At 36.8% G+C, this 25,088-nt stretch overlaps 1 protein-coding gene across 3 annotated transcripts in view; it reads right to left on the bottom strand.

The window, feature by feature from the left end:
- SCN9A (sodium voltage-gated channel alpha subunit 9) overlaps positions 1-25,088 on the bottom strand; it is a 148,237-nt gene that overhangs the window by 42,875 nt on the left and 80,274 nt on the right. For all 3 annotated transcript variants that reach the window (XM_029225298.1, XM_029225300.1, XM_029225299.1), the window contains 9 exons: positions 24,465-24,606; positions 22,189-22,395; positions 20,270-20,557; positions 19,059-19,430; positions 16,197-16,326; positions 14,730-14,968; positions 12,532-12,705; positions 11,434-11,790; positions 7,898-8,374 (listed from right to left, as the gene is read on the bottom strand). In XM_029225298.1, the coding sequence (XP_029081131.1) occupies positions 7,898-8,374; positions 11,434-11,790; positions 12,532-12,705; positions 14,730-14,968; positions 16,197-16,326; positions 19,059-19,430; positions 20,270-20,557; positions 22,189-22,395; positions 24,465-24,606 (2,386 nt within the window). The remainder of the gene's footprint in view (positions 1-7,897; positions 8,375-11,433; positions 11,791-12,531; positions 12,706-14,729; positions 14,969-16,196; positions 16,327-19,058; positions 19,431-20,269; positions 20,558-22,188; positions 22,396-24,464; positions 24,607-25,088) is intronic.

The raw sequence follows: 25,088 nt of genomic DNA, 5'->3' as shown, positions 1-25,088 counted from the left end.
AAGAACCCTAGAAACATCAGTGACTAACCAGCATCATTTCTTAATCTTTTAGCATCTTAGTAAATATAGATTCATATTATCCACTTTCCTGGGTTGTTTTAAGGAGGAAAGTTATATAGCTTATATGAAAGTGGCTAACGTATACATTTTCTCCTTGGTCTCTTTGGTGCTCTCTTGTGTCCACTTCTCAAGTGCTGAGTTGATCACTTGTCCTCTTCCTTTCTATGGTCCCTGTACTGCAGTGGATGCTGTGGTGCACTGCCCCAGTCCCCCTTTCAGACAAGCCACTCATTCTTCCACCTGCTAGGAGTGTTGGCAGCTGAAGGCTCACAGCTGAGTCCCTCTCTGGGAATTGAAATACAGAAGGAAGCTGCCTTACTCAAGGTTACATCCCCTCCCCTGGCCTGGAAGAGTGGAGGGAGAGCCTGTATCCAGTGACGGACTGGTGCGGAGCACACAAAGTCCTGACCCCTTGCTTCAACTTGGGACTACTCCAAAGGGTCATTCCAGTGCCAGAGGTGCCTACAGGGTCTGCTGAGGCCTCTGCTGCAACTGCAGAGCATTTCAGCTTCTCCCTCTGTGCAATCATCTCGCTTCCCTCACTTCTTACAGGTGTTAGGCGCTGAACCTGGGAACACTACTCAGAGTTGGTTTCCCAGGGAACCTGACCTCAAAATTAACATACAAAATTCCAACCTGTCTACAACTCTGACTTATCTTCTTAAAACCTCCAAATACCTACTGCTCACCATCACTTAGCTACCCTGCACATAGCTCACAATTAAGATGTCCCCAAATTAAACTCTGTCTCTATCTTACCCCCCAAGTTTTCTTCCCTCCCCCGACCCCGTGTATTTTTAATAGCATCAATATCCATCCAGTCGTCTAAGCCAAAACTTTTGATTATGAGTTAATTTGTATCTCCCAAAAAAGATATGTTGAAGTCCTAATGCTTGGTACCTCTGAATATGACCTTATGTGGAAATAGGGTCTTTGCAGATGTAGTCAAATTGAGAGGAATTCACTAGGGTGGGCCCTAATCTAACATAATTAGTGTCTTTATAAAATGAAAAGACAGAGATAGATAGGGAGAACTCCATTTGACAACAGAAGCGAAGATCAGAGTGATGCAGCTGCTACACATGGGAGGCCAAGGATGAAGTACCACCACCAGAAGCTAGGAAAAAGCGAGGTAGGATCCTCGCTAGAGCCTGCAGAGAGCATGGCCCTGCCTACACCTCCATTTCAGACTTACAGCCTCTAGAACTATCTAAGGATACAGTTCTGTTGTATAAAGCCCCAAGTTTGTGATACTCTGTTATGACAGCCACAGGAAATGAATATACCCTTTGAAACAGCTCACAACTCACATATCCAGACCCTGAGCCCTTATTTTTTAACTTGCGGTGTCTTACCATTATCCCACACGCCACCACCACTCCCTTAGATTGAGCCCTCATCACGTGTGCTTCGGATGGCTTCAATAGCCTTTCATCCTCTCCCCTTTATTACACCCCCAACCAAACTTTCTTTAAAAGTAGAGGTTTGAGGGGCTTCCCTGGTGGCGCAGTGTTGAGAGTCCACCTGCCGATGCAGGGAACACGGGTTCGTGCCCCGGTCCGGGAAGGTCCCACATGCCGCGGAGCGGCTAGGCCCGTGAGCCATGGCCGCTGAGCCTGCGCGTCCGGAGCCTGTGCTCCGCAACGGGAGAGGCCACAACAGTGAGAGGCCCACGAACCGCAAAAAAAAAAAAGTAGAGGCTTGCTAACAACAAAGTATAACAAAACAAGACAAAGTTTCCTCTTTCTGGTAAATAAAAAGAAACCTATTTCAATCTCTTGCCCATGGTAAGTCAAGCCATTTACTCTCTGGCTCCAATTTACCTCTGTCACTTACTACTTCCCAGCAGGCCATCCTCATGTGTATTTCATGGGCTTTTGTGCATCTGGATGCTTCCACATGCTGGGCCCATTACATCTACCAGAAGGGTGTCTCTGTCTCTCTCCGTCTCTGTCTCCCTCCCTTCCTCCCCCTCTCTTCCGGGCTCCCTCTCTTTCATTCTCTTTTTCCCGATGAATTGTCTTTTTACCATAAAATCCTCTTCAAGTGCATTCTCCACTGTGAAGTATTCCAGTTTATTTTCAAGATTATTAACCATATCTTTATCCTGTTTCAATATTTTTTTCTAAAAATCTGTTTTAATTCTTTTTTATATGTTTAATTATAATTTCTGATTTCCATACATGTTTCTCTTCAAAGGCAGGGACCTTGCTTTACTCTTTATCACTTAAGACAGTGCCAGAGAGCAAGAAGACCCTGAGCCTACGTCTACTGAGGAAATGAGTACACCGATGACACCTTTCCAGTGTCCAGCAGGCATAAGGCAAAAAGCAGGTGCTTAGGAAATGTGAGTTGAAAAACTGAATAGCCAGTTTACTGAACATGTACTCATGTATTCCTTCACAATTTTTTTCTCTCACAATGATCAAAGTGAATGGACTCTGCTTCCTTTAAGAACAAAAATTTTGCATAACTGTGTCTGCAGTGTTTTAAATGACACTCCGTTGAAGGTGAGAAGTTTGATTATGTAAAATTTGAAGGTTTCATTGGTTTCCTTTCTTCAAGGACCTCAGCTAGCTCCCTCACAACTTGGAGACAGTGTTTCAAAACACTAAAGAGCTACTAAGTAAAGCTGAGTAAAGTTTCTGGGTTTGACTGGAGGAGGAATGAATAGGGGATCTTTCCGTTAAAGCTGAGTAAAGTTTCTGGGTTTGACTGGAGGAGGAATGAATAGGGGATCTTTCCGTGCAGGAAAACTTTACACAGGATGTTTTCCTTTCTGCTGAGCACACAACAAGAGCAAATTCCCTTAAGCCTTGATAATAGATACATTTGTCAAAAGAGCAGTAAAGAAGATTTGGGGTATTAGATTCACAGCTAGTAGCTTCTCTGAAAGCTGTCAGAGTTTAACCACTCCAAAATCACATGAGGCTGTTATGTTTTAAAATATTTGGAGAAGTAAACTGGATAAATTTAACGTTTTTCCCCCAAATTTACATACACTTTCAAATCAACGTCACAATTCTGTAAAATGGCTCTTTTTTTTAATCTTTAAAGCAAAGAAATAAGTAATCTGTAATAACTGAAAACAAAGGGTCTCTTTAACTCTCCAAGAAAGACCTCTCCATTTAAAAAAATTTATTAATTTAGTTTTTTAGAACTTTCAATTTTGAGATTTGGCATGATTTAAAAAAGAGAAAAAAACTACACTTCTTAAGAATTTAGTTAAGCCAGATCACATTGAATTACTGCAGCTGGGTGAAAAAAAATTTTTCTTTTTTTTCTCTAAGCAGCTGTTAGCACAGTGCCTGGAGCATAGTAGATCTCAATAAATATTTATTGAATGAATGGGTGCATTTCATGCTTCATTTGAGGCTCATAATAATGAAGCACTTCATTGTTAATGGTGAAAATCTGCAGTGTGTTAATGTTTGCCTAGGGCTTAGAGGGCTGCCTCAGGTGGAGGCTGATTCTGAAAAGGGCCATCAGTTTAGAGTGTATTCTGAGAAGCAGTGACAGGAGTCTTACTCTCATGGGTCCCCTTGAGATGACAGTATGTCTTTCTCGATTCTGAGACAGACTCTATCTTCAGAGAAATGCTGACGTTCTATTGCCAATTACTGCCTCAAAACTCTTTTAGTTATTTGAACTCATCTCTTTGGTCATTTGCTGGTAAGGTGTTTGATTACAAAATATTTTGACTTCAATCTGGAGTGTATATATAACTGTCTATCAGAACACGGAAACCTGCCTATCTGAGAGCCGACACTAGAAGAGGACAGAAAGTCTCCATAAAATACAATGGGAAAACAAGTATGCTAGGACATGAAAGAGAGGGTGGATTTGTTTTTTTGGATGGGGAAAGGGAAAGAGGAAAAGGTGTCAAAGGTCAAAGATATTCTTTCCCCCTGTTCAAAATGCAGATTCTTAAACAGGTAAAAGTGGAAAATACCCCAGCCCCTGAATAAAGAAAATGATTTCTCAGAAACCTGGATCAAAATAAACCAGGGATGAATTTAGGTTCACTTCCTATGCAAACTCAATCCAGCACAGTGGCCCCTGGGAACCCTGCTGGTAAGGATTCTGAGGTTGCATCCAGACTTCGGCAGAGTTTGGAGGATATGGACCAGAACAGGCGTTTGTAACAAGCTCCTGTGTTTGTCTTTACACACTAAAATTTAACCTGTAGCAAATAGCTACTTACAGTGTGTACATGACTACTAATCATACCCATGATAATTGTTAATTGGGCACTTATTTTCCAACAGGCACTTGTTTACCTAAATCATTCAATCTTTATTACAATTCTATGTTGCATACAAGTAAACTAGAAAAAAAAGAGGTTTTTTTTTTAAATTGCTCAAGATCATGGAGTTATTAGCAAACATTAAATACAGGATCTAAGGCAAGTATTCTATCTCCAGAGGATGCATTCTTCATCATACTCCAAGGTAGTGCTTAAGACTTAAATAACTTACATATATTCAATTGGGCATTATTTTCCATTGGATAATCATGATTTGCCCTCTTTGGGCAAGGTTCATCAAGAACATAGAATCATTATTTCAAAGATATCTGAGGCATGAAAAATAAGAAAGTTACATAGCAGTTAAAAAATTGGGAACTCAAGTAAGAGCTGAAGATTAGGGGAATTAGAGCAGGGAGGTTAGCCTGGAAGGGCGTTAGAAACACTTTAGGTGAATAAGGAAATCTGCATTTTTTTAGTCGTCCAAATTGAAAAATAAAACCAACAAGTCATAACTAGGATCATTTAAATCTCAAGCTACTGGAGAGACAGGCTCTAGACACAGGGTGTCACAGTTGGCAACAGCTTAATATTATCTAACCAATTTCCTGTAGAGCTTGAAATTTCATTACTTCTCAAGTCCAGTATATAGTCAAGTAGGTTTGAATGTACTCAAGATGACACATTTTGAGATATGCCATGGAAAATGTCTTATGAAGAAGGATAAACTTTCAAAATCCATAATTTAAAATCTGAACTTTTAGGGCTAATAATGATGATGAATTCAATAATAAACACAACACCTAACACTTTTTTAGGGCTTACCAACTCAAATACTGTGCTAAATGATTTAAAGAGACTAGTTTATGTATTCCTTATTACAACCTATGAGGTAGCCTCAAGCTCCTGAATATTATACCATGTAAACCACAGATATGAATTAGAAAAAGTGTATTTTTTCTCATGTAGTTATGACTATAATGTCATGAACAAAAACCAATGATAATTAAGAATATTAAAATGTTACCATCAAATGGTCTTTGGATAACACAGTTTAAGTGCACTAAATTTCATGCTTTTTAGGAAGGATTTATGGGCTAGGTGGCAGAGTAACTTTATGGATGGTTAAAATAGTCTATTTCAGTAACCAAATAGTTTATAGACTAAATCATTAATTATAAAAGACTGCTGGATACTATGACATCACAAACTTCCTCTGGATACTACAGGGTATGTAATTTCTTCAGAAGCATGGCTCAGTATCCCAGGGGAGACAAACTGGGTATTAACCCCAATAGGAATGTGGGTTTTATCCCTGAAATAGACAAAGACAGGAGAAGGAAGGTAGACTTATGAATAACAAGACTGGGATTCTTGTCTTGGCTCTGCCTTGAACGAGCTTTATAACTATAGATAAAGTCGCTTCCTCTTAATGGATTTCTCAGTTAGGAAATGAGGTGCTAAATGGGGCAGGTCTATTATAGTCCCTTTTACAATGTTATAATTCAACATACTAAGAATATGATTTTTGCCAGCGACTAAGGAGATCCATGTAGGGAGAGTCACAGGCTTTGAGAAAAGAAAAAACGACCAGGTAAGAAATGATTCCTCCCAAATATTAAGAGGAAAGCAGTATTTGGTAAACTCAACCAAGCTACCAAAGTGCTTTAACACCCAGAATCTCAAGCTTATTCAGAAAGTCTGCCAGGCAGTTAGGGTTTTACAACTCTAATCTTTGTAGGCAGAAAAATGGGTAATTGAATTAGTTTTCATTTTCACATGAGACTAGACCCAGATTACTGTTCCTGAGCGGGGTATGTGAAATCGAATTTTCTACCTTCAAGCCAAATCAACCACACCTTTTGAATTTTGGATTACTTCTTCCATGTAAAGATTTTTTAAATAAAAAATAAAATATTTGATTCCTTACTTTGTGATCTTGGAAATAATTTTTTTGGCTACGTAAAATATATATGTTCATAATTTATGTAATCATCTATTCATTCAATAAGTAAGTATTGAACATTTACTCTGCACCTAGTACTGGTCATATGGTGTGCATGCCCACACATACACACACACATACACACACACAGAGCTGTGTATCTTTGTTCCAAAATCCACTATAAATTCATGGAGGATAGTTCTTGATATAAGGTTAAGAAGATAGAAGATGTTTGGGAAATACCTGTCAAATACTTTCAAATATGACCTAAAGAAAGGAAAAGTATTTTAAAGTGATATCTTAAAACTTTAAAGAGATGCCATAAAAAATGCTTTGTGATAAAACTCACTTATGATTATTATATTCCATATTAATAAAAATACAGCTCAATAATGCTTTGGATATATGCAACCAGGTGTGGGGAAGGAGGATACAAAAAAAGTTTTAATAAAAGTCTCCCGTTTTCAATGAGTTTACAGTACCATTTGATGCATACAATAATTTCTCAAAAAAATTAAGATACAAGGCTAAATAATAAATCTAGGAAAAGGCATAAAATTGTGTGGGGTTCAAAATGAGATCATATCGGGCTTCCCTGGTGGCGCAGTGGTTGGGAGTCCGCCTGCCGATGCAGGGGACGCGGGTTCGTGTCCCGGTCCGGGAGGATCCCGCGTGCCGCGGAGCGGCTGGGCCCGTGGGCCGTGGCCGCTGGGCCTGCGCGTCCGGAGCCTGTGCTCCGCAGCGGGAGGGACCGCAGCGGTGAGAGGCCCACGTACCGCAAAAAAAAAAAAAAAAAAGAGATCATATCTGTTTGAAGAGAAACTAGGAATGATGCAACAGCTACCACTTCTGAGCACTCTGAGTACTGTTCTAAGCATCCTACATGTGTTAATTCATTTAACCCTCACCTAACCCTATGCTGTAAGGGCTAATAATTTTACACGCGAGGAAGCTGAGGGCTATGACTTGAAGTACGTGTTTAGGATTTTGACTGAAGAAGGAAACCCCAAGCAAAATCATGCAGGTTGTGAGTGTATGTGGCCCAGAAGGAAATTGGCTTGGTTCAGGCACAGGAGCCCTAGCAAGCCCAGGAGAGACAGCTGGTCAGGGCCATGGTGTGAAGGCTTTATGTATGGTCCACAATTCAAATCTACGCTGGGGATCAAGGATACTTCAAAGGAGAAGTATGATTAGGATTGAACCTAAGTAAAATTAATCAAACAAGTGGATTAGAGTAGATGGAAAATGGAGGCAGAGACACCAGTGGGGAATCCACGTGGAATGGTTTCGGCAAGAAGTAGAGAGGGCAAAGGGAAAGGTGATGAACAAGAGCTGTGGATTCAACAGACACTGTGAAAGGTATATGACTTTACAACTGATAACAAACAGGGAATAAAGGAAGGGAAGACTTAAAGATACCTGGTACTTTCAAATTTCGCTAAATGGATTATATCAGTTATGAAGAACCAGTAAGTAAAACCTTACCATATGAACCTTCAGGAAGCTACAGTATAAATTCACATACACACAAACTACTCATTAGTATGCAATATTAGAATAAACTTAGGACAGCAAAAAATCTGAAATTTTAACTCATTTCGTACTAGTTAATAACATGAAACAAAATGTGTATAAAACAATCTTACCCCTTTGCTGTATTCACTATCTGAATCACTGCTAAGTTCCTCAGTATTCATAATTTCCAAATCAGATTCCCCGGGTGCAATTGGCACTGTCACTGTGAGGCTGGCATTATGAATAAATGATTGACAATCACTTTCTTCCACCAAGTATTTGTCCATGCTGTTTCCAAAACCACTGGTTTTATCTTTTTCTTTGTGAAAATTGTGATCCTTGCTCATTTCAGCAAGTGTGTGGTTAGAGATGTAGTTTTCCTTCTTATAATTTAGATCTTCTGTTCGTCTTATCTCTTTGGAAATCTTTGGTTTTGTGGAAAATGCTTTTAGAAAAAATTCACGTAAGGTTTGTTTCACATAATTTATTCCCTTCTTAATTCTAGCCACTGCAGTCTGGAGGTTGTTTGCATCAGTGTCTTCTTCAATTGCTGTAAGATTGTCTGAACTAAATGAGCTCAATAATAAAGCAAGAAATAGGTTGAGGACCTATGTCAGGGTGGGGATAGGGTATGGAGAAAAAGGGAGACAGGAAATAAAAACGAAAATAAGTGCAGTTTTCTGAAATACAGGCCAAAATCCAAACCAGCAATGAAGAGCCCTGCACTTCTTCACCCATAGATAAGAACATATGATAGGTGTAGAGGAGAAGCTAGAGTCCTCATCAGTCTCTCCATGTCTGAGCTTCTGTGAACTCTGGAGAACAGAGATCAGCCATACCCTTAAAGGGTATGAGGAGCAAAGAGAATGCTCCCTCACCATTACCAGGATGTCATTCCTAAGTTCCTTTCTACAGCAGGAATCCCTTGTCCAAATTCCCTTTTATGGGTCTAAATAGCTCTTCTAACACTACCTTTAATTGATATTTGTTACCTGTGAGAAACAAGTAGAACAAGAAAATTGTGACTAGTGTCTATCGTGCTGAAGGTAACTTAAGCCAAGATCTGTGTTCACTTTTCCCAGGAGATAAATGTCACTTATTACAACAAATGGAACACATAATACTTGCAGAGCGCCTGTAATAAAATATTCTGTCCGAGATTTTTCCCAACTTGCAACTTAATGAGGCTTTTTTTTTTTTTTTTTGGTTGCACTGTGTGTTATGCAGGATCTTAGTTCCCTGGCCAGGGATCAAACCCGTGCCCCCTGCAGTGGAAGCATGGAGTCCTAACCACTGGACTGCCAGGGAAGTCCCCTAATGAAGCTTTTAAAGCAAAGAAAAAGACCTGCCCATTGAACCCAATTCAAATGAGACAATGGCATTATGATTGGGTGGCTTCACTGCCAATCATTTTCGCCCCGGACAACTCCAGGTCAAGACAACTCCGACTTGAAGCAAAGTTCTGTTTGTGTGCAAACTATTTCTGTTTTTCCTCCTGGAGGTAAGGGTCCAGGTGAACTGAACATTGTGGAAAGAAAAAAAAAAAGAATTCTTACAGAGGGCTAAAAATACGTAAATCATATTTTAGAAGTGTTTTATATAAAAAACAAAAAGATAATTGAAATAAACTTTCATTTAAGTCTCTTCATGGCCAAAAACATCTACCTCATATTTAAACAATCAAAATTAGACCAAACTGAGGAAAAGGGACTCACCCCTGATTTTGGTCACACCTAAAACAATTTCTCAGAAATGTAAGTAGAAAAGCACAAGTTAAAAATGTCTGTGTTGGGCTTCCCTGGCGCAGTGGTTGAGAATCTGCCTGCCAATGCAGGGGACATGGATTCAAGCCCTGGTCTGGGAAGATCCCACATGCCGTGGAGCAATTAGGCCCGTGAGCCACAACTACTGAGCCTGCGTGTCTGGAGCTTGTGCTCTGCAACAAGAGAGGCCGCGACAGTGAGAGGCCTGCGCACCGCGATGAAGAGTGGCCCCCGCTCGCTGCAACTAGAGAAAGCCCACACACAAAAATGAAGACCCAACACAGCCAAAAATAAATAAATAAAAGTTTTTAAAAAAATGTCTGTGTTAATATGTCTAGTTTAAGAGAAGAATCTGAGAGGGCGGGGAAAAAGAAAAGCATAGAAAACAATTTGATGAATCATTAAGGAATTCGGAATTGGTTATTTTCATTTTGGTTTTTATTGTCAATGAAAAATATATTTCACTATGAAATGCATGTTTGTTTATGTGTATGTTTTAATAGGAATGTTGATGGGAAGCCAAGGGCTCATTTTACACTTTAGTCTCCCTAATCAATGCAAATGTTAATAGATTTCTTTTTTTCCTTCAAATTTTTAATTAGATTTCATTTTTCCAGCTTTACTGAGAGATAATTGTCATACAACACTGTGTAAGTTTAAAGTGTACAACATGTTGATTTGATATCCTTATATATTAGGGAATACCTCCATCATGTCTCATAATTACCATTATTTTCTTGTGGTGAGAACATTTAAGTCTACTCTCTTAGCAACTTTCAAGTTGGCATGTGGGCTGCAAGGACAAAAAAAATGAGCAACTTATATTCAAGCCAGTGGGGAGTGAAGGTACTAACCATATGGCTATTATCACAGACAACCTCCTGGGATACCTGATGAAGAGTCTGATGCTAGGTTGACCAACTAAACCAAACCAACATGGTGGCTTTGAAAACTGAATTGAGTCATTGAAGAGCATCTTATCCCAATTATCTCCTGCCTCTAAGCTTGAAAATTCCTACCAACAGGTACGTATAAGAAAGGAGGAAACAAACAGTGAAGGCATACAAGCTAGGAAAACACTAATGGAGAAGCAGATCACTTGTAAAAGAGATGCTATAGAGCAGTGGTGGGCAAACTTTTTCTGTAAAAGGGCCCGATAATAAATTATTTAGGTTTTGTAGGACAAAGAATCTCTATGGACACTACTCAGACCTGTCTGTGTAGAGTAAAACAGCCAAAGACAATATGTAAATAAATGAGCATGTCCGTGTTTCAATAAATTTTGCTTATGGAAACTGAAATTTGAATTTCATATAATTTCCATGTGCCAAAAAAGATTTTTCTTTATTTTTTTTTTAACAATTTAAAAATGTAAAAAACATTTCAGTTTTGCAGGGCCATGCAAAAACAAGCAGTGTGTGGGATTTGGCCCATGGGCCATATTGCTTGCTGATACTTGTTATAGGTGCTAGTCTTATATGTGACTTTAACAGAGCAGGACTAGTCCTTCCATTTGCCTTGTTCCACTATAACTTCATTTTTGTTATTGTTAATTTAATCATATTCTATTTACTAGTATAGCTTCACATTGGAATCAACACTTAAGAGACATGAAAACCACAGATGTAATTCATATGACATCACTATCAAAATGAAAGAATAAAATAGAAAACTTTCCATTAAAATAAATATTGTGAAAAATATAAATATAGGTTATCTGGCACAGAAATGTAGACAATATTTCATTTTCTTTTCTGTTCTTCACTGAATTAAAATAGTCAATATTCCATTATAATTAACAGTTTTAGATCTAATTAATCCTATAATTATAAAAGTAACTGATCATATCATCATGTAAAATTTTCTATGGAGAATTTTAAATGTATGAACATCAGATTACATACCACCAGGTTTCCAATGACCATGACCATCATGTAAACAATAAGGCACATGGCTTGACCGGCGACCTCCATGCAGTCCCACATGGTCTCTATCCACTCTCCACACAGCACTCGGAACACAATCAGGAAGGAGTGGAAGAAGTCATTCATGTGCCAGCGTGGGAGTGTGCAGTCTTCATTGATCTTGCAGACACATTCTTTGTAGCTCTTACCAAAGAGCTGCATGCCGACCACGGCAAAAATGAAGACGATGATGGCCAACACCAAGGTGAGGTTACCCAGAGCCCCCACTGAGTTACCAATGATCTTGATCAGCATGTTCAGTGTTGGCCAAGATTTTGCCAACTTGAAAACTCGGAGCTAAAAGTCAACACAAAGCTTAATATTAATTTTTATGAAAAAGTTCTCAACGTTTCCAATCTTGAATTTTGTTCCAAAATTTAGTTCTAAAATATTGTCATTATTACCTAGCTAAAATCGATTATTTCTACTTTTCATTTTGATCTACTCTCAATATTCCTGTTATTTTGTTATACTTGCCACCATATAATTACCACACAAATTTTGAAGGAACTGTAATTTTAGTTCAGGATTGTTATAGAACCTCTATCAGATATCCTTTAAATTGAAAATTTATCCTTAATTCTATTTTCTGATACTTTCATAATTTTTTTCATGCTGACATAGGGAGAAAGCCTAACATGTTAGAGGAAAAAAGCATTAGAAAGTCTTTACTTTTTAATATTTTTGATATCAGAGAACAATTTTGAGGGTATAATCTTTAATTATCAAATACACAAAGTACTGAACATATTATAATGGTTGAAATTCTATAAACCATAAGCTTATTGCGATATAAATCATTGCCCTACCATTATACTAGCATACAACTGAATATGTCTTCAAGATCCTAAAATTAAGATATCTCTGTGATTTTGAGCTCTAAGTACATGTTACTGAATGGGCTTTATTTTACTAGATATTGAGACCTAATCTTGTCTTTTGATTCAAACCTCCAAAAGTTTTAAATAATAATAATGCAAAACCAAAGAAACACCCCTTTATATATAGAATATAATGGTAAGGTTGGTCTATATTTACCAGTCTGAATGATCGTAGAACTGACAATCCTTCCACATCTGCTAGAAAAAGCTCCACTAAGCTTAAAGTCACAATAAGACTGTCAAAAATATTCCATCCTACTTGGAAGTACTCATATGGATCCATGGCAATTAGTTTTAAAACCATTTCAGCTGCAAAGATGCCAGTAAAGACCTACATGAAAAAATATAATATTTTTCTAGTATTATTAGAAGGTATGGAATCAAGCTAACGATAATAATGACTATATGTTTAGCATTTACTGTGTTTCAGACAATGTGCTAGATACTTTATAAACATATTATTATTTCATTCAATCCTACAAACCAAGTATCACTAGTCCTATAGCTCTAATACAAGCATCGAAGGGTTATGAAGCTCTAACTCACCTATCAGCTCTCATCACCTTTAGATAGCATCATAGAAAAGCATACTAAAATTTCAGATAAATAAAACCTTAGAAAATTAACACAGGCAATCTTTGCAAAACAAGTTTTGTGGGTCAAAAAGTTATTCTGGAAGATAATATAAAGGAAACAGACTGATACAAAAATTTTGAACCAGGCTTTTTTTCTGGTCTGACTACTCTTAGGGTAATAAGGAACAAATTGACTCACTCTTTAAAGATTTATCAGTAAAGGAAAAAGTATTTAATTGATACAGTAGCAGGTAAAGTAAGACTGCCAAAGCTTTGACACAAAAGTGCATCACAAAACATCATTAATTCATGACATGGCATCAAAGGACTCATTTAAAAAGGCAACAGTGAAAGACTTATGAATCATTCGGGTACAATTTGATTCAAAGACACTGAGCAAAGAAGGTTCAAAGGGAAATAGTTAGCTCTATAACTGCGTGAGTCATTTTTAAAATAATGCAGCATCAGGAAGACTAGCAGGGACCACCCAGACTTGGGATTGTAGTTATAGACAAGAAACATGGTGAGTCTTTTTTGGATTCACAGTGATGCAGCCAACTCAGTAAGAAGGTACTGATTTTCATAATCTGGACCTCTACCAACAATTAGAAACTAGACAGTCCTGCCTTTTTCCAGTGAGGAATAGAAAGAAAGAAGAATGCTAACTTAGAGCACATGAGTTTTAAACATCCTGACTGGGAATATTCATAAGAAATTTTAGAGAGACGATCAACTCAGAAACACTCTTTGACTTCAAAGATCGATTGGTTTGGGACCACGGCAAAGGTAAAATTATCTTATACAGACATTTGCAAAGACATCCAGAGTTTTTTATGATTTATGAAGAGTCATAAGTTGGGACCTTTTGGCTGTGAAATAGTACTTCTGCCTGGTTCATGCAGATTGTTGGAAACTAGCACTTTCTATTTGCCGTAAGGCATTAATTAACTTGAGTGTGATCAACACTCCACATTAAAGAGCATCAACTTTCCTACCAGAATCCTTCTAGTCTGCCCTTATGTCTTCTGTGTCTAGTTTAATCATTCTGGTTTCTAAATATTCTTGTTCTTAAGGCTTGTTTCTGCTGATTCATTGAAAGATGGTGATGATGACAATAGGTTTGATTTGTTGAGTACTTACTATATGCCAGGATGATAAGTAGAAAGTTTTTATTCCTTTCAATAATATGATATATAAAATATTATTATCATTATATTAAAGAATTATTATTATTTTATAAAGTATTATAATTATATAAATGAGAAAATTAAAGATTATAGATATTAAAACATTTTCCCAAGGTCATATAACGAGTAAGAGGCAAAACCAGGATTCAAACTCAGGACTTTGGGCCTCCAAAGGTCTAGATTCTTTACCTATTATGTCAAAACAAAGTATCCATAGCTTTTCTGAAAACATGTAGGGTATGTACTCACAAGGAAGCTGCAGTGTAATTATAAAATGGGTAAGGAAGTATCAAATTTTCAAAGTGTTGCTGCTAAGAGACATGCCAGCAGAAAAACAGAACACACTATCAACTCCCAAGATGTGACTCGTTATGGAAATAGTATTGTTATTTATAGGCCTCAATATTACTGCAAAATTATTTAAAAATAGTAACTATCACCAGAAACTTGACTCTGTACAATGATTCATACTGTGAATTCTGGAGATGCCTAATTACCTAACTAAATATCCATCTGACTTCAAAAAAAGAAACGACAATCATGACAAACAAAGAGAGCAGCTCTGGGAACATAACTCACATTAAGAGACTTACCAAATTTCCCACAGTGAGCACGTTTTTGAATTCATCAGTCATTGGGTGATGTTCCATAGCCATGAACAGAGTGTTTAAAACTATGCAAATGGTAATAGCAAGATCTACAAAAGGATCCATTACAATAAAATAGATAAGTCTTTTGAATTTTATCCAATATGGAGAGCAATTCCAGATCAAGAATGTGTGTGCAAATCTGTACCACCAAGGTGGACATTTTTGTCTGGACTCCTCGAGTTCTGGGAGAAAAAACAACAGAGAACACCAAGTCAATCATTTGCATATTGTATACTTTTTATTCCTCACCAGATACAAATCAGCAGTATACTTTAACACTGAAACAAGTCTTCTGTTTAGACTTTGCAAATTTAACAGTACTGTTTCTATGAAAGCATAGCATGTTACATAAAAATCTTAGATCACACATTCATTTACTAGATCAACCAAGGAGAAGGCAGTGAAATTAATGAATGAGAGCAGATATGGATATCTCTGAGAGAAACATATACTTAACATATGACAGTAAACAAGAGAAATGATGTTTTCTTAATGGAGATATGTATATTTTTAAGATAAATGTATGTATACCAGTATACATACTTTCCCCTGTGTCCTTAACCCATTACAACAATAACACACTTCTACTCTCTCCAGGAAAAGCTCTCGCTAGTTCACAGGTGAAAACGATCCCAGAACCAAGAGACTGGAAATAATTTATAGAGTGACTCATGCAATAGGCACTAAACACCATTAGCCCATTTAGTTCTCATCATAAACTTAGGAGGTGGGTGAAAACTTTGACTGGGCCCATCATGGGTATGTCGGGGGATGAGGTGGTAGCCCGTGGACAAGGTAAGACCTGGGGCACATTGTGGGGAGAGAAGGTGGGAGCCAACACATTTTTTAAATTGCCACCCTTTGACCGACCACTACTATTCACATCATATTCTCTGAACTGCTTTCTCTAATTCCTTTGGATCACAATCTTAACAGATGTCATGTCACATATTACCATTTTGCAATTTTATAGAAGCTGCTCAGAGGCAGCAATGTATAAACACCTGGAAGTTTGTATTATTTTCTCACATTTTAGAAAGATGATCAATTCCAAGAGACTAGGTAAAGTTTCGAAGAATACATAGTGAGAGAACCACACAGGCCTGGGTTAACCTCCCTTTCTTCATTTAGTACCATAAAGCTATCTATCTTTGAAAGGCATATCACCCAAAGCCTGTCTTTTTTTTTTTTTTTTTCCAAAGCCTGTCTTTAATCACAAATAACTTTATCCACTTTTTAAGCACATAAAGACAATTCCTTTAGTGTCCATTGGTTAGCCTTACCATTGTTTATAACCATTTTATATCCTTTGAATTCTTTCTAAGAACTTGCTATATCTATTTAAGGCTGACTAGGACTTACCTGAATTTTGTTAAAAATCTGTATGGTAAAGAGAATATTATTCCGTACCTTCTACAGTGTTTGTTAATATGCTTGCCCTACTCATTGCCCTTTGTCTGAGATTGGGATCATTCAACATATCCTCAGAAAGGAGGTAAGAACTGGAATGTCTTTTCTTGTGTATTTGATTGTTTGTACCCTGAAAAAAAAAAAAAAGATGATTAATTACAATTTTAAGAATGGAATTCTAATAAATTGTAGGTAGAAAATAAAATCTTGCTCACATAGTTGTAGTGAATAATTAAAAGTAGAGTCTAGATTGTTGATTTGAATCATGGCTCTGCTACTTACAGGCTGTGTATCATAGGAGAGTTACTTAACCTCTCTGTCTCCATTTCATCATTGGTAAAATGGGGATTATCATAGCACTTGCCTTACAATCTTGCTATGAGTATTAAATGAATTAGTACTTAGGAAATAAAAAATAAAATGAGCTGCTTTCATTGTTAAATTCACTATCATTATCTATCTTTCAGGGTTTCCAATTTATTCAGATAGTTTTACTATGTAAGAATCCTACGTGTAAACAGCTAAACAATTGTTGTAAGTGGCGTGTGTGTAAAGGGGTAGAACCTAGATTTCTAGGTTAAATTAAATTTCTGTAGTTATTCTTTGTTAAAGTTCAGCAATAACAGAGGCCACTGTAATGACTGTTTCTCACTGCCAAGGAAGATCTCATGAACTGCTCTGAGGCTATGAGGATAAATGACTCAGTTGGAAAAGGACAATTAAGACTGATGGAAACTGTAGCAAAATGGAGAATATAAGCTCCATCTAAAAGAGGTGACCACTCTCCAGCTCTAAAGGATTGCTGCTATGCAGGAATATGAGCTCAGTCTTACCAGGTATACCCATTTTTATGTGAAGATGTCTTATTTCTAAATCTTAGCAACTAATTCAAAGTTAAAACACTATGCCAGTTCAGTGCAGGCCAACAATACACACACACACACATGCTCACACACATATATATACATACAAACAACTATACAAGTCTACATTTATCATCTATCTATCTAGTTGTGTGTGGTATGTATGTACATGTGTATACACACGCACACACCATTCTACACATATATAGATATACAGATCTAGAGTTGTAAAGTTGTACAGTTGTTTAGATATAGTTATATTTGTGTATATATTAAAACATTGACAAGCAGGCAAAAATATATGTATGTGTGTATGTATGCAGGTATGTGTATGTGCAAAGACACACACACATATCTGCAGGTGGCTTTATATAGAGATCTTTCTATAACCATGTTTTCTCTGATATACTCTCTAATTTACTGACTTTCCAGAAGCAGAGATTTCTTTTTCCCCCAAACAATCAGCTGTGTTGATTAAATAATTTGTTCTCCATGTAGACATGTCTCAGGTGTCAAGTTTATATTATTTCTCATGCAATTTTTTCATCTAAACTGTACATTATTCCACACTATTATGTTTTGCATTTCTACTGAATCTTAAAGTATCCACCAATTACTCAAGTTTTGTAGTTTTAGTTTCAGGATTTAGAGTGCTACTGATTTTTCTGTGGGTAAAAATAAAGTATTAAATGAAACATTTCATTTAAAAATAGGAACTAATCTCCAAATCTGATACACATTATATAATCTTTTACAGGTAATACACATTGTTGAAAAGCAAAACACAACAAAGATCTGATTCTATGGAAATTTAACATGCTTGTTTGATAAGGATAAATACCTTCACAGAGGGCTGAAGCTGTATTGTGCAAGCATAGAGGTCACAGGTGACCTAAAAGCACATGCATTCTTTCAAACCAAACGAAAATATGTGTGTGGTCATGGGTCTGATGGAACTTTATTCTCACTTGAAATACTACATTGTCTGCAACTGTGAATTTATGAACAGGTAGCCCAAGTTCAAAGTCAAAGCCTTGCTGATACTGAGTAATGCAGTGTAACATAGTGAGTGGCCTTAAGAGGTTACCTAGATACTCCATAAACCAGAAAGACTTTCAAGCCTCATCACACCCTTTTCTCAAACCACTCAATGATTCCTAAACTCTTGAAACTGTTGTTTTGGAAAGGTGTTTTGTTTTTGTCTTTATATATATACGTTTGCATTTCTGTATGTGTTTTGGATATTATGTTTTTATTCATAGATTCCAGATAAAAGAGTTTTGTTGTTTTTTAACGAAAACAGTAAGTTTCATTTATGTATGGGAAAAAGCACAGTTATTCTAAATTATTTCCAAGAAGCCTACCACACATTGGAGAGGAAGTATGGTGGTTAAAAGCACAAGCTTTGAAATAGAGGGTCTCTGTTTGAACTTTAGGACTACCATTTATTAGCTGAGTGACCTTGCACAAACTGCTTTATTTCCCTGTGCCTCAGTTTCCCCATTTGTAAAACAGGGATAATAATATATCACCTCATAGGGCTGTTGTAAATACTAATGTGTCTGCTGTTATTATTACTATTATTGATTATTAACAACTCAAATAAGATCCTTGCAATAAGGTATATATTAAGTAGTGACTTGAAAAAAATAGCAGTATGTGACAAATAATCCAAATTTCCTTAGAGACATGGGACCTATTATCAACTAATAAGATCAGCATTATCAATGCACTTTGTGCTGATATATAGATCTTTTATAAATTGTTTTCTAAGGGGATGATTCATAATCAAGTACAGTAACAGTAGATAAGTACCTTAGATACCTATAACAATAGTATGAGGAATATGTTAATCAGTTAAAGGTGTGTTTCTAACATAAAAGGTATTGCAAGATGCAGAGGCATTCACAGGACCAGAGAGAAGGCACCTCCAGCAGAGAGACTGATGGATGCAAGAGTAAGGGCCGAGCCATGCCTGAGGTATTTAAAACGTCCTTACACTGTCATCAGAAGTTGCCTTATCTATTATCACCTCTGGCAGAAGCTGTCCATTGGGGAGCATGAGGGCTGAGGGTCCATCCACCAAGGAGACCACACCATTGCAGTCCACGGCGCTGTGCATCTTCCTGTTCACCGGCAGCCCTGGGGAGGACCTACTGGCTTGGCTGATATTACTGCTGCGCCGCTCCCGAGGTCTGTGGGGCACGAACAGTGAGCCCCTTCTGCTCTCGTTGTCCCCGAAGATGCTACGCTCGTCGTCAGCAAATTCAGTCTCAGATCCAATATCTTTTCCTCGACCTTTGAAACTAAAAAGACTTGTTCTGCTGCTTCGCCTTGCAGAAAACAAGGAGCCATGAATGCTGAGTGGTGACTGCAGAAAAAGTAAGAGATGACACGTATCTGCTGAAGCACCCCAAAACAGAAGTTCATTTCCCATAACTACCACTGAGACCACTGGCTTGAGGGCAGGAGGCTCTGTACAGGTTTAAATGAAACTGCATATTCTATGGAAGTATCTAATTGAATAAACATTAGTGCTTGCTATATACAGGACAAGGTGGTAGGCATAGTGAATAATGGAAAATGGGTATGACAGGGTCATTACCTTAAAACTAGCTTGGACTGCTCTTGTCATATTTCTTTTTATTGATATCACATGTATTCAAGTTCTGTCTCCCCAACCAGATTATGAAATCTTTGAAGGCAGGGACTTTTATTTTGTATGTATCTGGAAGGGTCTTACAGACTTAAGTAGTAAAAGATAGAAATTTTAAATGATGATGTAGATAAAAAGGATAGGAATTCTGCGTGGGTAACTGAAGAGCAGATTGGGAAGAGTGGAGAGGACAGAGGAATCTTTGTGGATGGGTGGCACCTAAGCTAATGGATAAAGAATGGGTGGTCCTATGCCAGGAGGCAAACAAGGAAGAAAATCATCCCACTTAGAGGAAACCATGTGTAACAAGTAATAAAGGAATGAAAATATAGGGCATGTAGGTGAGAGTAAACAATCATGGGGGACTGAGGGTACATGAAGGTTGAGAAAGGTAGGACTGAGGTGAAGCCAGTCCATGGCATTGACAAGATGTGGGTCTTGTTCTGTAGTCAGTGGCTACAACAATTCACTCCTCTCCTGAGGTCCCTTCCCTCAGAACACTTTGCTCTATGATGCCACCTCTGGTGATATGCATGTGACGGTGTCAGTGGTACCTGGTTAGGGGTAGAAAATCTCTTTTCACGTGCTCGCCTATGACCTTCAACACCAAGGTGGAAACTTTTTCTCCTGATGCTCTCCTCGGATTCCGATTTGGACAATTTCTCATCATCTCCCTTTTCTTCCCCAATGGAGAGTTTCTTTTGATTATTTTTCTTTCTTCTGTTTCTTCTTTCTTTAGCACTTTTAGAGCTCATTTTGGATGTTTCGGAAGAACTCTCGGAGAGGCCCATTATCCGGCTTCTCTCAATGCTTGTATATTCAGCTGCTGCCATTGCTATTGCCTGTTGCACCAAGAGGTTACACACACAGTGAGTCATTTCCAAAGTCTGGGAAACCCTATTATGGGGCACCTGTTTACTACAAATTCAGTTACACTGTTCATGTAATCACGTCCCTTGTAAGGGAAGCAATGTCGTTTTCTTTGCACTCTGAATAGAGAGCTTACAAAATATATGCTTATTGCTTCTCCTGCATTGTAATAAAGCCATACTGTGCCTTGGAATTAAACTATTACATACTATTACTATATAGTAAAGCAATTTAAGTAGTATATGTGGAATTTTAAATTGCATACGTAAAAGTTTTAATTTTAGGTAATTCTGGGTCATAAAACACATAAACCATGTAAAAGTTTTAATTTTAGGTAATTCTGGGTCATAAAACACATAAACCATGTGATAATTCATTTGTATATCTTGTTCGGGTAATTAACTCAATATTATCAATAAATTCAGGTACAGCTATACTTTAATGAAGAATGAATTGTTTGCAAATAAAATGAATTATTACAGAATAATATCTCAAGAAAATGCAAGAGCCTTTTAGGGGTTCTCTAGGAAATTCCTGGGATAGCCTAGTGCTACCCCTTTTATAAAAATTAAATTTTTATTATTAAAATAAAATAATCCTTGTAAAAATTTGGAAAATAAAGAAACCTACATCCTAGCAATAATTGGTGTTAACATTTCTTCCACTCTTTATATATATAATTTTTAAATTGTTTGTATCCTATATTCTATTTTGTATTCTACAACTTAATATATTGTTATATTAATACCTTTTCCTGTCATAATATTCTTAAAACACATCATTTTATGGCCAAATAATACTCCACGACACAAACATATCATAGTCCTCTTAACCATTTTCTAATTTTTGGAAATTTAAATGCTTTCTGATTTTTAATATTATTAAAATACTGTCCTGAACATCTTTCTGCTTCAAAGTTTCTCCGCATCACAGATTACTACCCTCCCCCAAATAGGTTAGATTGCTTGAAGAGATTTGCTAAGTCAAATCATCAAACACGTGTGGAATATTTGAAATTTTGGTTCTCTTAGTACAAGCCTCCTCAAACTTTTCCACTGAAATACCCCTTTGGAGGGAGGAGTAAGGAGAAATCCTCAAGAATTTGTGGCCACAATCGTAAGTATGATTTTCTTAACATCTCACACGTTATCTTAAAATCCTTGCAACATTAACCAAAACGGATGAACATTTTGCTTTCTACCCCACAGAGTATCTAACTTTAACATCAAATAATTTTCCCTAAACATTTGTGTACAATTGTTACTCTGGGGAAGTACATCATATACGTTCTGGGACTTTGTATAATGCCATGCACACAGAGGAATTGTGAGTAACAGGTTTAGGAGGAAGAGTTTAGAACATTCTCCTTGCTGGAGTGAGCTGATTATGTGGGAAGGTGGAATGGGGCAGATGTCAGTTCTAACTCAATCCAGAATTGCTTCCTTTGACCACACCAGAATGAAAATTCAGTTTTCATTTATAAAAATGAAAGGAAACCAGGAAGGAAAATCTCCCCGGGGAAGGCTGAGCATAGGCCACAGGGCTTCTGCTGTTTCTGCTGCTTTTCTACTTCTAGGAAGAATTTTAAATCAAATAACAATACCTCAGCTTCCTCTTGCTCTTTTTTAAGTCGATCTAACATCTGTTGAAATTCTAACTCTTTCTGCCTAGCTTCTTCGATGTTTGCCTGGTTCTGTTCTTCATAGGCCATGGCAACCACTGCCAGGATCAAGTTTATTAGATAAAAGGATCCCAGGAAAATCACCACAACAAAGAAGATCATGTAGGTTTTCCCAGCAGCACGCAGTGTCTAGGGAAAAATGGTAATTATTATTTTAATAATACAAAGGGTTTTTTTGGTAAATCATTTCAACTTGAATGGCATATTAGGTATGTAAATCGTACAGCTCTGTATACTCTCATGTTATCAAAAATATAAAGGAATAAAATTGTATCTTCATCGAAAACAATCAGTATTAAAATACACACTTTTTCAGTACAAAAGATATAGCAATTAATTAAGCTTGTACTGAAATTAAGTTTGATTCTTGACTATTAGTAAGCATAATAATAACCCTGGATTTTTTCTCCCTGAATCTGAAAATTACTCAAAAACTAGCTGCTTTACTCATTTTCAAATTATAGGACTAGACAATTTCCATAGTATCATTTACTGATAAAATTATATCTTTAAGAAGTATTAATGATTATGTTAACACAAGGTAGATAGCCTTATTATATGAATTTATGCATTCATCTTTTATGTATTTTAAATCAACATTTATTAAAAATTTTTAAATGTAATACATGGTAAAAAATTCAAATGGTACAAACAGATATTAAATGAAAAATAAGTCTCTTTATTCTATCGCTGATGCATGGTAACTCAATTGCCTTTTCTATCAGTTACTGTTGTTACTGATTTCTTCTTTTGGATAAATTCTTTGTAGTGGAATTCTTAGGTCAACAGGTATATTCATTTTAATTTTCATAGAAATTGCCATGATATCTTCTCCAGTGGTTCCCAGAAATGTGTGAGAAAGTCTACCTCCCCACATCTAGTCAGACAGTATCTCTCCTTTGATCAACTTTTTGATTTTGGTCATTCCGACAGGTGAAAAGTTATATGTCACTCCAGTTTTAATTTGCAGTAAAGGTGAGTATCTTTTTGCATACTTAAAAAGTCACTTGTATTTCTTTTTTTTCCTGTGAAGTAAGATTTTTATATAATTTCTACATTCATTTATAATATTCTCAGAAATTAAACAGACATAAAACAGGCCAAAAGAAGAATCTGTAGCAATTTGAGAAGTGATTCATTATTTTTTATAATATAGAATAATCATTTTTGATCTCCTTCCTCTTGGGGTTGGGTACTGATAACATATAGGTGAAAAGATAGAGCCACAATCCCAAGAGGATCACATGTAAGTTAGAGAGGAGATGTTCACATGAATGAAGAATTCCAGTACAAGAGATGGATGCTATAAACTGAAGAACAAAGGGCATGGAAGTGTAGAAGAAGGAACAAGTGAGTTGAGAGAGAAAAACTCAGAGACATGAATTGAGTCTTCCATTCTCATATTAGTTTGCTCAGGCTGCCATAACAAAATGCTATAAATTGGGTAACTTAAACAACAGAAATTTATTTTCTCAGTCCTAGGGGATTGAAATCCAAGATTAAAGTATTGGCAGGTTTGGTTTCTCCTGTGGTCTCTCCCCTTGGCTTGTGGATGGCTACCTTCTCACTGAGTCCTCACAAGGTATTTTCTCTGTGTGTGTGTGTATCTCTACTCATGTCCTAATGTTTCCTTCTTATAAGGACATCAGATAGGTTTAGGACCCACCCTAATAGCCTCATTTTAGTTACCACTTTAAAGGCCCTAACTCTAAATATAGTCATTCTAAGGTACCGGGAGTTAGGACTTCAACATATGAATATGGGGGAGATACTATTCAGTCCAGAACAACTGTACATGGGAGTGCACAAAATAAAGAACAGTGAGCACAGGAGAGCCTGGTGTTTAGGGCACTGCAGGCAGGGAGGCAAGTGTGGAAAGCATAGCGTGTGTAGGAGTGCTGTGAGAGAACATTACAGTATATTTCTTGCTATTTACCTAGGACCCCGTGGGATGCTATATTCAGAAAGGGGGAAAGAGATCTAGAGATCAAAAAGCCCAGAAGAGTAAGAAAATAATTTATGATTTAAGAACTATCCATTCTAATAGTGCTGGAAATAGAACATGTCTATTTTAGTACTAAGACAATAGAGTTTTCTCCATTCTAAATTGAATAAAACATCTCATATATAAGGCTGGTAGGGAACATACATCAGATTTTTGTGCAATGAATGCAATGAATGTTTCTCTTGGCACTCACCTGTTGGTAAAGGTTTTCCCAGTAATCCTGGGTCATTAGCCGAAACAAGGCTAAGAAGGCCCAACTGAAAGTATCGAAGCTCGTGTAGCCATAATCAGGGTTCTTGCCAACCTTCACACAGGTGTACCCTTCTGGACACTGACTACATGTGAAAAAGGATATCACAAGTCAGAGTACCTTCAGGATGCAAGCTAAAGGGTACTACAGAGAAGTCAGAAACTCAAGGTTTCCTTTCCAGGGGGACAATATTGAATAATGATTAAGAACACATTATTTGGAGTCAGCAAGAACTGGGTTTGAATCCCATCCTTACTTTTTACTAGTTGTTGACTTTGTCAAATTACTTAAATTCCCCAAGGCCGGGTTCCTTCTTTCTGTGAGACAAGATAATAATACCTACCTCCAAAGGTTAAGAGTTGAAGGAAATATATATATATATATTTATATATATATAATATATATAAATATATTATATATTATTTATATATAAATATATATCACAATATATATTATATATAAATAATATATTATATATATATATTCTTATATATATAAATATATATATATATTCTTATATATTTTCCTTCAACCTCCAAAGGTTAGGACTGTTATTAAGTTTAAAGA

Source organism: Monodon monoceros, unplaced genomic scaffold (assembly GCF_005190385.1).
Source record: "Monodon monoceros isolate NGI ecotype Baffin Bay Population unplaced genomic scaffold, NGI_Narwhal_1 Super_Scaffold_16, whole genome shotgun sequence".
In the NCBI taxonomy this organism is placed as follows: Eukaryota; Metazoa; Chordata; class Mammalia; order Artiodactyla; family Monodontidae; genus Monodon; species Monodon monoceros.
Note: the sequence above shows the minus strand (reverse complement) of the source record. Positions and strands in the feature narration are given on the sequence as shown.